Genomic DNA, 14215 nt, shown 5'->3' with positions numbered 1-14215 from the left:
GAATAGTATTTAACTCGTATTAATGGAAAATTAATTCGGTAAACTCCGGTAATGCCTCCTACCCTATTCCGGTGACAAATACGGGTAAGAGGTGTTACATTTAGTGGTATCAGAGCCCGGTTTAGCCTGTTCTCGGAACATGTGTTACGTGTAAAGTGTTTAGAAATACATGCCATATAAATCTGTGATAGTGTGATGTATATGATCCGATCTAATCTTTGTCATTTTTATAGATATTCTTCGATTATAAAGATGTCAGATAGACCTGAACGCACTGAACAGGAGGAAGCTAACAGTAGAGTGCAGACTTCTAAACAAGGAACAAGTAGTGATATTCCAATTTCTATGATGTTAGAGCGAGAACTTAAAAATATGATTTATGGAGTTATGAATCAGAGGTATAAGGAGATGATACAAGAAAGAAGTCAGGCTCAACCACCTCCTCCCCCTACTGCACCACCTGTGGTACATCCGGTTGCTCCTCCACCTCCTTCAATAATTGAAACTAGTAAACGTTCTCCGATTGAAAAGCTTAGGAAGTTTGGAGCTAACGAATTTCGAGGGAGATCAAATGATGACATTGTAAAAGCTGAGTATTGGCTACAGAGTTTGGTAAGAATTTTTAAACAGATGGCTTGTTCTCCGGAGGATTATCTACGATGTGCTGTCTCATTGTTCAAAGAAGAAGCATATAACTGGTGGGAAACTGTGGAAGCTGTAGTACCTGCAGAGAAACTTACTTGGGAATTTTTCCAGAACGAGTTTAAAAAGAAATATGTAGGGAAAAGATATCTAGACAAGAAAAAGAGAGAATTTCTTGATCTACGGCAGGGAAATAAGTCAGTGGCTGAATACGAAAGAGAATTTGTCTACCTCAGCAAATATGCTCGAGACATTGTACCTACTGAAGAAGAAATGTGTATCAGATTTGAAGAAGGATTAAATGATGAGATTAGAATGATGATTGGGGGTAATGAAATACGGGAGTTCGTTGTTCTATCAGACCGTGCTCAAAAGCTCGAAGAAGTATATAACAGAAAAATACAACGAGATCAGAAAAATAAAGAGTCATTTAAAAGAGGTGCTTCTAAGTTATTTTCAGATTTGCCGGTGAAAAAATCTAGAGAAGAAATTAGTCGAACTACATCCATGCAGGGAAGATTGGGTAGAGGTAGATCAAGACAATCTGATTTCAGGGTATTTGATAGACCTGCAACAAGTGTGAGTAGTGTTCAGAATACTCCCCGGCCTAAGTGTCAATATTGTGGAAGACATCATTTCGGTGAATGCAGGACTAAGATGGGGGCTTGTTATAAATGTGGGGCTACTGATCATCTTATTCGAGATTGTCCCCAGCTGCAAAAAGATGAAGTGGATCAGAAAAAGATACAGAGAACCACTCCTCAAATAAGTAGACTTTCGGGCCAGAGTAGTGCTACAGGGGCTACCCGTTCGGGTATGAGAGAACCAGTTAGTCAATCAGAGAATAGAGCACCAGCACGTACCTATGCCATTCGAGCAAGGGAAGAGGCTACGGCTCCTGATGTAATTGCTGGTATTTTCTATCTTTATGATGTTACTGTTTATGCATTAATAGACCCTGGGTCTACTCATTCATATATTTGCAATATGCTAGCATCTGAAAAGAAATTATCTGTTGAGTCCACTAATTATGATATACAAGTCACTAATCCATTAGGTCAAAGTGTGATGGTTAATTTAATATGTCGTAATTGTCCACTAAAAGTGAAAGGCTGTGAATTCCCTGCTGATTTGATGTTGTTACCCTTTCGGGAATTTGATATTATTCTGGGGATGGATTGGTTAACAAAACATGACGCTGTAGTAAACTGTCGAGAGAAACGGATTGATTTGAAAAATCAGACAGGAGAAATAATTTCGGCTGAGTTTGGAAATATGAAAGATAATGTCTGAATTATTTCAGCCTTTTCAGCTCAGAAGCTAATGCGGAAGGGTAATGAAGCATATTTAGCTTATATTTTTTATACTCGGGATTCTAAATCAAAGTTGAAACAGTTGCCAGTTGTTAATGAATTTGCTGATGTGTTTCCTGAGGAATTGCCGGGTTTACCACCAGATTGTGAAGTTGAGTTTGTGATTGATGTGATCCCGGGAACAGCTCCAATATCCGTAACACCATACGGAATGACACCGACTGAATTAAAAGAGTTAAAGACTCAGTTGCAAGAATTGTTAGATAAGGGGTTTATTAGACAGAGTACATCTCCTTGGGGTGCACCTGTTTTGTTTCTGAAAAAGAAAGATGGTTCGTTGAGATTGTGTATAGATTACAGACAATTAAATAAGGTTACAATCAAGAACAAATATCCTTTTCCCCGCATTGATGATTTGTTCGATCAATTGAAAGGTGCTGCTGTGTTTTCAAAAATAGATCTTCGATCTGAATATTATCAGCTGAAAGTTAAAGAATGTGACGTGCCAAAAACTACTTTTAGAACTCGGTATGGTCATTATGAGTTTCTGGTAATGCCATTTGGTTTAACTAATGCTCCTGCTGCATTTATGGACTCGATGAATCGAATTTTTCAACCTTATTTGGATAGATTCGTGGTTGTATTTATTGATGATATACTGATCTATTCGAAGACCGAGCCTGATCATGCACAACACTTGAGAAGTGTGTTACAGACTTTGAGAGAGAAGCAGTTGTATGTAAAGTTCAGCAAGTGTGAATTTTGGCTACATGAGGTTGGATTTCTAGGTCATATTGTTTTAGCTGAAGGAATTCGAGTAGATCCAAGTAAAGTGTCAGCAGTGGTGAATTGGAAAACTCCAAAGAACGTAACAGAAGTGCGAAGTTTCCTGGGATTAGCGGAATACTACCGCCGATTTGTTAAAAATTTTTCAATGATTGCATTGCCGATGACTCGGCTACTTCAGAAGAATGTTGAATTTGTATGGTCTGAAGAGTGCCAACAAAGTTTTGACCAGTTGAAGAATATGTTGACAGAAGCTCCAGTGTTAACTTAACCAGAATCAGGTATACCATATGTTGTGTATAGTGATGCATCTTTAAATTGTTTGGGTTGTGTTTTAATGCAATCAGGGAAAGTAGTGGCATATGCTTCTCGACAATTAAAACCGCACAAGAAAAATTACCTACCCATGATTTGGAGTTGGCCGCAATTGTGTTTGCTTTAAAAATCTGAAGACATTATTTATATGGGGAAAAATGTTATGTGTATACCGATCACAAAAGTCTGAAATATTTGATGACACAGAAAGAGCTGAACTTGAGACAGAGACGGTGGCGCGAACTATTGAAAGATTATAATCTTGTTATTGATTATCACCCAGGGAAAGCTAATGTGGTCGTTGATGCACTTAGTCGAAAATCATCATTGTTTGCACTTCGAGCAATGAATATTCATTTGTCTGTTAATGAAGATGGCTCAGTATTAGCAGAATTGAAAGAAAAATCTACATTCCTTCAACGGATCTGTGAATTACAGAGTGATGATCTGAAACTAGTGCTGAAACGACAAACGGTTTAGGATAATTTGAGTTCAGAATATAGCATTGATGATGGTGGTATGTTGCGTTATCGTAATAGAATTTGTGTTCCGAATAATCCAGAATTGAAAAATGATATTCTTGCTGAAGCTCATAATAGTAAGTATTCTATTCATCCGGGTAGTACAAAAATGTATTGCGATTTAAAAAGAATGTACTGGTGGCCTGGTATGAAGCGAGAGATTTGTGAATTTGTTGCAAAATGTTTAATCTGTCAGCAGGTAAAAGTAGAGCATCAAGTACCAACGGGTTTATTACAACCTATTATGATTCCTGAATGGAAGTGGGAACACATTACGATGGATTTTGTATCAGGATTGTCTGTGACTCCGAAAAAAGAAAGATTCAATCTGGGTTATCGTTGATAGATTGACAAAATCGGCACATTTTATTCCAGTCAGATCAAATTTTTCATTGGAGAAATTAGCGGAATTGTATATTTCTGAGATTGTGAGATTACATGGAGTTCCAATATCTATTATTTCGGATCGAGATCTGAGATTTACTTCGAGATTTTAGAGTAAATTACAGGAGGCTTTGGGCACTAAATTAAATTTCAGCACAGCTTTTCATCCTCAGACAGATGGGCAGTCAGAGCGAGTGATTCAGATTTTAGAAGATATGTTAAGTTGTTGTGTACTTGAGTTTGGCGGCAGCTGGGAAAGGTATTTACCTTTAGTCGAATTTGCTTATAATAATAGTTATCAAACTAGTATTAAAATGGCACCATTTGAAGCTCTGTATGGAAGAAAGTGTAGAACTCCATTATATTGGTCTGAATTAAGTGAACGGAAACTAATGGGAGTGGACTTGATTCGGGAAACCGAAGAAAAAGTTCGTATTCTTCGAGATTGTTTAAAAGCTACCTCCGATCGGCAAAAATCATATGCAAATTTAAAGAGAAGAGATATAGAGTTTAATGTGGGTGATCATGTATCTTGAAAGTGTCACCGTGGAAGAAAGTTTTACGGTTCGGTAGAAAGGGAAAACTCAGCCCACGATTTATCGGGCCGTATGAAATCATTGAAAGAATCGGTCCGCTAGCTTATAGATTGGCTTTGCCCCCGGAGCTTGAAAAGATTCATAACGTGTTTCATGTGTCTATGTTGAGACGGTACAGATCAGATCCATCACATGTAATCCCTTATACAGAAATAGAGCTCCAACCCGACATGACTTATTCAGAAGAATTGGTGAAAATTCTAGCTTGAGAAATTAAAGAGTTAAGGAACAAACGAGTACCGTTAGTAAAAGTGTTGTGGCATCGACATGGTGTGGAGGAGGAAACCTGGGAAATAGAGGAATCAATGAGATCACAATATCCGAACCTATTTTCAGGTAACAAATTTCAAGGACAAAATTTCTTAAAAGGGGGAGAATTGTAATAGCCTAAATTTTCAGTGGTGTCAGAACAGTGATTCGAGATCACTAAATCCGACAAATGAGTAGAAAATATTAATAATTTAGTGAATATAAGTTAAGTGTGAAGTTAGGAAAATTTTTGAAATAGCGAATAGTGTACTAGAAATAAAAATTTTAAAAATTAGAATCGAAAATGAGATATCGATAGCTCGAAAATTTTAAAACGAGCTATAAATATTTTTATGAATATTTATGGAGTGTTAATAAGTTAGTATTAAAGTTTCGTTAAGAAATTTTAAAGTTTCGATAGTTAATTGAATAAAAAGGATTAAATTGTAACAAATGTAAAATTATGGGAAATGATTAAATAGCTTAAATGATAAAAGAAAGAGGGTTTAAAAGGCAAATAGACCCAAGGTCTATTTGGGCTGGACGGCAGGTGCATGAGATCAGCAGGAAAATTGATGAATTAAGGGTAAAATTGGAATATTGCAAAATTTACTTAATAAACTAGGACTAAAGTGGAATTATCTAGAATTCTCATTATTTTTCTGCATTCTCATCAGAAAAAACACCATAGAAGGGTTTTCTTAAGCTGGTTTTTCATATTTTTACTGCAAGTAAGTTCAATTCTTGATTATTTCTTGAAATTTTTGTGCTTTTATGACTTTTACAACTAGGTCCACTTGTTGAATTCATTAGTTTTTGATTCTATGAAAGAAATTGGAAGTTTTTTGAATATGTGTTGGAAGTATATGATGATTTAGCATGGAATTAGAGTTTTAAATTGTTTATATGCTGATTTTATTGAAAGAATTGAATAGAAAGTGAATGTTTGGGACCTAATGGTGAAAGAGTTTGAAGTTAGGGTTTTATGTGGAAATTATGAATTTAAATAATTGTGAAATAACTTATGATTTCTAGGTAAAGCATTAATTGGGAAAAATTAGCTTCATTGAGGGATTAATTGAGCAAGGACTGAATTGTATGAACTGTGAAATTTGGGGCAAAAATCAAAATCAACATTTGCACTAAAACAGTTTTGGACAGCAGTAGTAGTCTAACTTTGAAAAATCACCATAAATTGTAGAAATCGAATTAGAATATGAAAAAAAAATGAAATTAAAGCTTATTTAGTCTAGTTTCTCATAGAAGAAACGGTGTAAGCAACGGAATTGTAGATCATGAGATATAATAGATTTTGTGAGACAATATCAGAATGATTTCGGGTTCCCCTGTTCTGATTTTGGAAAATCATCACAAATTAGAGAAAAATAATTAGGGGATTAAATTTATATTTTTAAAATCCTTAATAAGTCTATTTTCAATACAAACAAACATGGACATCATCCAAATTCTGTACGAAGAGATAATTAATTTTTAGTGAAGAAGGGTCGGAATTGTCAGATAGTAGAACAGGGGTCACATTAAAGAATAAACTGTACATATTGGCTAAACCAAAAAATTCTAAAAATTTTATGATAAGAAGATATATGAGTCTAGTTTCAGGGAAAATTAGCGGATCCTAATTTGGAGTTCGGTAGCTAAAGATAAAAATAATTTAGTGACTATGACACTGATGGACAGCATTGGAATATACATAAGTAAATAATGAAATTATAGATAATATTACCTATAAGCGGGTTGAAGATGGTCAATACTGATAAGTGAATGATTTTACAATGATAGATCGAGAACCCGAAGCAATTCGAGGAAAAGAAAAAATAGCTGATTAGTCCCTGAACTTTCACAAATTTTGCAAATCGACCCAGGTAAGTTCATATGGTTGAAGTTTAATGATTATATGTTAATTTTATGAATTATATAATGTAATATGTATGATGAAATATATTTATTGGTAAATAGAGAATAAAATAACAACACGAAAATCGAATAAATGATTAAATTGAGCGGAATGTCAGATTTGAGTACTTCTGATCAGTGTGGTAGCCTTAGCTACACTTATCTGATCAGCGATAAGTGACAAGCGACAAGCGGCAAGTGATAAGTGGTAGCTTTAGCTACACTTATCTGATCAGTGACAAGTGATAAGTAATAAGTGGTAGTTTTAACTACACTTATCTGATCAGTGACAAGTGATAAATGTGATCAGTGTAAGACCGTGGCAGGACTATGACTTCAAAAGGTGATAAGTGATCATACGCAAGACCATAGTTATACTATGGCAAAGTGAAAGTGAAGTACTCAATTTTCCGTAACCATTCTCTAATTTGGTTAAAGAATGATATGTGACAAATGGGCCCAAAAGAATTAAAGGAAATGGATAAGTGGTAGTAAGTTTATACAAGGGAACTCACCAATGGCTGTGGTTGACAAGTGAACTTAATAGTTGTGTATATTGTATAAGTGTATAAATGTTTGGTAAGATTTATGTTTTATGCCTATGAACTTACTAAGCTTCTATAAGCTTACATGAGTGTAATCAATGTCTCTTGTAGATTGACGTGGAAGTATACGGAGGATCGGATCAACACAGAGGATCACACTATTCAGATTATCTCCTGTAACTTTTGTAAATTTCTTTTTGATTTATATGGCATGTATAAGGTTTGATGATTATATAAATACTAAGACTTGTTTAAGAAATATACATTAAAGTAAAGAATGATGAATATGTTAAATAGTATAATTATAATAGTAGTATAATTTGGTATCAAATTGATAGAAATGAATTGGTTGGTTGGATTGGTCTCGGTTTTAAAATTTGCAGGGAAGGTTAGATATTTATAAAGGGATTATATTGAGCAGAAAAAAAAAAACTTTAGGATTTTGCGAAAAATTCCTTATGGTTTCGATTTAATTCTGGTTTGGTCTCGAAATATGTTTTAGGTTCTGGAGGCCCATCTAAAGGACGCCATGACATGTTTTAGTAAATGAATAGTATTTAACTCGTATTAATGGAAAATTAATTCGGTAAACTCCGGTAATGCCTCCTACCCTATTCCGGAGACGAATACGGGTAAGGGGTGTTACATGTAGCCAGGGGGCTGGCAGGGGTCTCGGTCTCTTAAAATAAAAAATTTTCCATTAGGGTGTTTAAATTTTTTAAAAATTTAAATTAGTAAAAGTAAAATGGTACTTTAACGCCTTAAAAACGATAAAAATTTGATTTAATCTTTTAAAAATTTTAAAAATTATAAAGATATAGACTATTTTAATGGTGAAATTGTATTTTTACTATAATAAATATTGTAATTTAATTTTAACCTCCTAAAACTATTTTTTGCCTTCATCCCTGTCTACATGTACATTATATTGGTATATACGATTTACATTCTCAATAAATAATTTAAAATAATAAAATTATGAAGAAGTTTATATGAAAAACAAAACCATATACAGCAGATTGATTGTTTCATATTCATATTGCTTTTAACTCCCCTTCGTCTCATACGAATGATTTGTTTTGTTTAACCCTATCCGTTAAACCTTGTTCAGCTTGTTGTTTCCTGCCAAAAAGTCTTCAATTTCTCTCCCCCCATATGAAATAGATATAGGTTGTCCATGCTAAGCGCAACATAACAGATATGAGGGAATTGCCTTTTAACTTTGCACATGCCTGTCTTAGCTCATGACATAGCTGCAGCACCATCTGCCAAATAGGTTTGGTGAAAGAACATTCACAATAAAGATGATCCCTGGACTCTTGTTGCATCATACAAAAAATACATCTGTCATCAATAGTTATCCCCCAATTTGAGGTCCTATCTTTAGTAGGTAACCTGTTCTACAAAGCCATCCATGCCTCCTCCATGGTGCACTTTAACAGCTTTTGACTGTATCTCATTCCAAACTTTTTTCGTCACAAAACATCCTTGCGGAACAGCAATATCAGTTGGTAGAGTAATCACCTACAAAGCTACTTCCCTTAACGTTAACAGCTTCTTCCAACGACTCCAACTATAGCTTTGAGTGAGGCAATTGCATCAAATGCTTCTCTTTGAGTATATAAGCTTCTATTCATGTTATCCACAAAGAACCCGATTCCATAAGAATAGCCCAAACATGACCAATTATGCTAGCTTGACTCCAACTTCTAAAATCTTTGAAACCAAGCCCTGTAGCATTTTCCTCAGTTCCTTTTCAAAGAAACCTTTTACACATATGGTTAATTTTCTTTAGAATAGCTTTAGGAAGCAAAAATTATCTCGCCCAATAATTTTGAATATTGAATTACACAGCTTGTATAAGTTGAGCTCTACCGGTATAAGATAAGAACCTTGCTGCCCAAGAGTGTGTGCGCGCCTTTACTTTATCCTATAATGGTGCACAATCCCTTTCAGTTAGTTGGCGAGTCATAAGAGGCACCCTAAGTACCGTACAGGGAGCTTGCCAATTACAAACCCTGTAAGTGATTTGACCTTATGCAACTCATTTTCAGTCATTCCTGAAGAATAAAGCTCACTTTTGTAAGAGTTTAGCTTTAGGTCAGAAAAAGAGTTAAAACTGTTTCAACACGAGCTTAATCCACAAAATAGAACCAGTTCTTCCTTTTGCAAAAATCAAGAAGTCATCAGCAAAGCATAAGTGGGTTAAATGGATCTTCTTAGTTTTTGGGTGATAATAGAAGAGCCCATTCTCAACTACAGCATCAAGAAGTTTAGAAAGAGCATTCATAACAATGAGAAAGAGGTAAGGGGACAATGGATCCCCTTGCCTCACCCCTTTAGCACCTTTTAAAAAACCCCACCAAGCCTACATTGATGGATACAGAAAATCTAGGAGTTGTAATGCATACCCTTATCCACTCAATAAATGTTGAAGGATACCCCACAACAAAGGGAAAGCCCCAACTTACTGAGTCAAATTGCCTTCTGCAAGTCTACTTTAAGAGCACATCGAGGAGAGATTGACTTCCTTCCATAGCCTCTAACAAGTTCTTGTGCAAGGAGGATATTATCAAAGATACGTCTTCCTTTCATGAATGTGGACTGATTTCTTGCCATGGATTTAGGTAAGTAACTTATTCAATAAGTAACTTATTCAATCTAGCCACCAGGATTCTTGTATTACATTTATGAACCACAGTACAACAAGAAATAGGTCATAATCTCCATATACACTGTTATTAAACTTCCTAAGTTCCTTCTTCAGTCTCTTCCTTTTTTGAAAAAGTTGAATCATAGGGATACCTTCAACTGGAATAACCAAGATTGTTTGGAATGTGAGGGGGATGAATGACCACAGAGAAGTATTGTAAGTAGGGCAACCAAACTTCAAGTAAACGTTATACGTTTGATGGAAACTAGAATAAAGAGTAATTTGCAGCAGATTCATCGGGGTTGGCATTTTTTGCTTAATCATAATGAAGATAATAATGTTAGAATATTAATTTTGTGGCAGTGTAGCATGTCTTTGAGCTTTGTTATCAGTACAGATCAAAGTATTACTTGTGAATTATGTGTTCAAGCATAGGTTTTTTACTGTTATATATGGAAGGAATGAGGGCATTGCAAGAAGAAGATTATGGAAGCATTTAGTTTATTTGCAGGCTGACAAGTCTTGGGTACTTGCTGGCGACTACAACATCATAGCAAATGTTGAAGAAAGTTTTGATCCACATAGTTGTCAATTTGCAGGTGATATTTTCGATTTTCAGGACTGTACATTTACTTAGTGTTCAGGACCACCCTTCTATGTTGGTCTATCAAATCATCGAAAGAAGAGTTTTTTGGCCAAGAAACTTTGATAGGGTACTCATCATCAATGGAAGCTGACTTGCTTGTTTTGCACATTCTGTCGTGGAATTTGTGTCTCCACAAATTTCTGGTTAAAATAATTATTTCTTGTAATTTTAAAATATTAATTTAACTTCGCGCTTTAATCTTTTTTACTTTTCAATTTATCGTCAATGTTAGTTGCTGGTTGTTCAAAATCCTCCTGTCTTAATAAAAAAAATTAATTGTATTAATGATTTAAATTAACATATAATATCAATAACAATAGAATTATTATTAACTACACTTAAGATGATGAGATATATTCCATTTATTTATTTCTTGGAATTTTTAAATATTTTTTGAAAAATAGTGTCATTACTTCAAGTTCTCACTAGCATAATACCAAAAAAAATAATTCAAATAATGATTAGAAATTATATTAAATTAAAGGGTAAACTACACTCTTAGTGATTAAACTATGGTTAAATTTTCATTTTGGTCATTTAAAAAAAAAGTTACAATTTAGTTACTAAATCATTGGGCTATTAAGTTCTTTTTTAAGAAAAAGTTTTGTCAGCGAGCATCAAGCGATGATTCAAAGATAAGTATGATGGATCAATACCTATCAACGAGTAGAGAAACATATATTAGATCCAAGTCGATCTGACGGTCAATTTAGAGATCGAAAAAAAACTGTTTAAATTTTGACTCGCAAATTCTTGATGTCCAAAGTTGTTTCATGAAAAAAAAACTGAACTGTAGAAGAGAAAGAGAACTCTTGGTGTAGGTAATGCGAATAAAGAAAGTCATTAGTATCGATTTTAATAGCTTAATGACTTAAATGAAAACTATGAATAGTTCAATGACCAAATCATAACATTTTTTAGTTAAGTGACCAAACTAAAACTTACCTATATTTTAATGACTAATAGTGAAATTTACCCTAATAATTAAAAGTCGATATTATATTAAATTAAATTTTAAAGATTTTAAATGCCCATGCAGCAACATTTATTTTTCTACTTCGAGGCGCCTAGCACCAAATTTTCACTTCCTTTTTTTCGTCTTCTCAGCAATATACTTTCCCCTTACCATGATGTTTTCCGGTATGTCAGATTTAACGGCGACCTGGTTATCGCCGGCCTCTCTTTTCATCTTCCTCAACATAACCATCGCCACTATCTTCCTCATCTCCCGCCTCTGTCCTCACAAAACGCCCTACGTCGCTGACGACTACAACTCTTCATCATCCCCACCGCCGTCACTCCACCGACCTCCGTCGTTCCTCAGCCGCATCAAGTCTTTCAACTTCTCGACGTACAGGTTTCCTCTTTCGAACCCAGACATCGATGACGACTCAGCAGCCTATCGGCTGGAGCGAGCCCCGTCGGTTCTCGAACGAGTCAAGTCCTTCAACTTCTACAGATATTCATATTCTCCTCAAAGTCCAGAAACGGATTGTATTGAACCGGTTCAACAATCACTACTCAGCCGAGCACCGTCGCTCTTAGAGCGAGTCAAATCGTTTTACAAACCGGATTCGGTTAAACCAAACGAAACCGAACTCACTGGAACTGATTCGAACGGTTCAGAAACGGGTTTAGGTCCGGTTCATGGTGAAGTAAAAAGAGTCCAATCAGAGCCTACGGTAACACAAAGGGAATTATCAGAGAAGATGAAGAAATCAAGGCGCAAGGTGGAAAAAGAAGAGGAAGAAGTGGAGGAGACGACGCCGTTTGAAGAGGAAGATCATAGTGTTGATGCTAAAGCTGACGATTTCATTAACAAATTTAAGCAGCAACTTAAGTTGCAGAGATTGGATTCTATTTTGCGTCACAGGATGTGCTCAAATGGCAAGTAATGTAAACCTACATTTAAAAAATAATCACAAAATCGAATCATAAAATATTATTTATCGATTTGATATTACAATATCATTCGATTTATATATTTTAATTACTTACATTGTTGTTATATTACAAGATGGCCATTTTGTCGTAATATCTATTACCTTTCAAATGGTAATTCAACTTGGTAGTTAAAATAGATTTTCATTTGACTATAAAGTTTTCAACATAGTTAAGCAACCACAATAGCAATCAATTATAGAGGTTGGTGCGTCCATTTCTTCTTCTCCTTATCTGTCATTTTTTTTCTCTTATGGTAACAAATAATACCCAACTGGGCAAAATTTTGTATTCTATTTTCATAAAAAAATTCAACTTTTCTCATCCCAGCTGGATATACATGTGGCATTTAAAACTCTTTAACTGTCACGTCAGACTGCCGTGTAGAAGGTAATAGATCTTAACGATAGAGTGATCATTTAGTAACAAAATGATAATATAAATAACTAAAACGTAACATTTTAAACGTAAACAACTAAAATATAATTTAAGAAAAACAAAAATGACTAATTTAATAATTTATATTATTAAAAATATATATACTAAAAAAAATGTATAGCGATGGAATAATTGTTAATGTGCATAGGCAACGGAATAGTTGTTGTGGCATTTGTCTCGTATGGAACGTGATCAGTTGTGGATGTAGATCAACTATTTCATGTCATATATTTTTTAAATGTCAATTTCAATAATTTAAATCTTAATACGTAATTAATTTCATAGAAAAATTTAATACGCAACTTGTTTTTGGTAACAAAGAAAAAACCAAAGCTTGAAAGCTATAAAGTTCACATCACAGACATGGTTTCAGACAATAATATTTAAACTGTACCAATGATATATATATTTGTCAAATATGCAGAAGCATGATGTATATATTTCCCTTTAGAATATTTGTAGATGGAAATATGAAAAGGTGTTTATGGGTCAGTTTTATTTGAGTTTAAGCATAATATTATACTTGCTTATGGTGGATAATTTGTTTAGGCTTGAAGGCCCCTCTCTTACAATTTAGGAGGGTTTGGGTAAAAATATTATGCTCAAAAGTGGACTCGAATAAAAATATTAGGCCCATTTAAAATATGGGCTAAGCTCGAGCTTGAATATTTAAGGCCTAAATCCGGCTAGACCCATTTTTAAGTTTATAATATTTTATATTATGTTATTTTTATATATTATGTAATTTAGAACACATGAAAATATAAATTTATACTAAATATACAATAATACTCTAATGTAAACATTAAAATAATGTTAAGATGACTATATAAAAAATTTCAATAAATAAAAAATTATCAAATATTAAAATATTTTTAAAAAAATCAAAAATAATATGAGTGGGCCTAAAATGGACTTGGGTTAGGGTAAAATTTTAAGCTCATATTTTAGGTCGGGCCAGGCTTGGGCAAACATAAAACATTTTAATATCATGCTTAGGCCCGACCCAATCCATAGCATTCCTACATGATATTAATATATTTTATACTTGCCCAAGCTTGACTTGGTCCAACCCTAAATATAGGCTTAAAATTTTGTCCATATTTGCAAAAGATCAACTCAAGTCCATTTTAGGCCCGCCCATATTATTTTTAATTTTTTTAAAAAATATTTATATTATATTATTTTAATATTTAATAATTTTATATTTTTTTATTTATTAAAAATTTTTATATAGTAATCTTAACATTATTTAAAGGTTTTTATTATATA

General features: G+C 34.0%; 1 protein-coding gene across 1 annotated transcript; it reads left to right on the top strand.

Annotated features, from left to right (window-relative positions):
• Nucleotides 1-11596: 11596 nt before the first annotated feature.
• LOC107894802 (pathogen-associated molecular patterns-induced protein A70) lies at nt 11597-12561 on the top strand. Its single transcript, XM_016820014.2, has one exon. It carries the CDS (start codon nt 11692-11694, stop codon nt 12457-12459), a length of 768 nt encoding a protein of 255 aa, XP_016675503.1. The 5' UTR covers nt 11597-11691; the 3' UTR covers nt 12460-12561.
• The last annotated feature ends 1654 nt before the right edge of the window (nt 12562-14215 follow it).

Source organism: Gossypium hirsutum, chromosome A13, assembly GCF_007990345.1.
Source record: "Gossypium hirsutum isolate 1008001.06 chromosome A13, Gossypium_hirsutum_v2.1, whole genome shotgun sequence".
Classification (NCBI taxonomy): domain Eukaryota; kingdom Viridiplantae; phylum Streptophyta; class Magnoliopsida; order Malvales; family Malvaceae; genus Gossypium; species Gossypium hirsutum.
The sequence above is the reverse complement of the archived record's forward strand: the minus strand, read 5'-3'. Positions and strand labels throughout refer to the sequence as shown.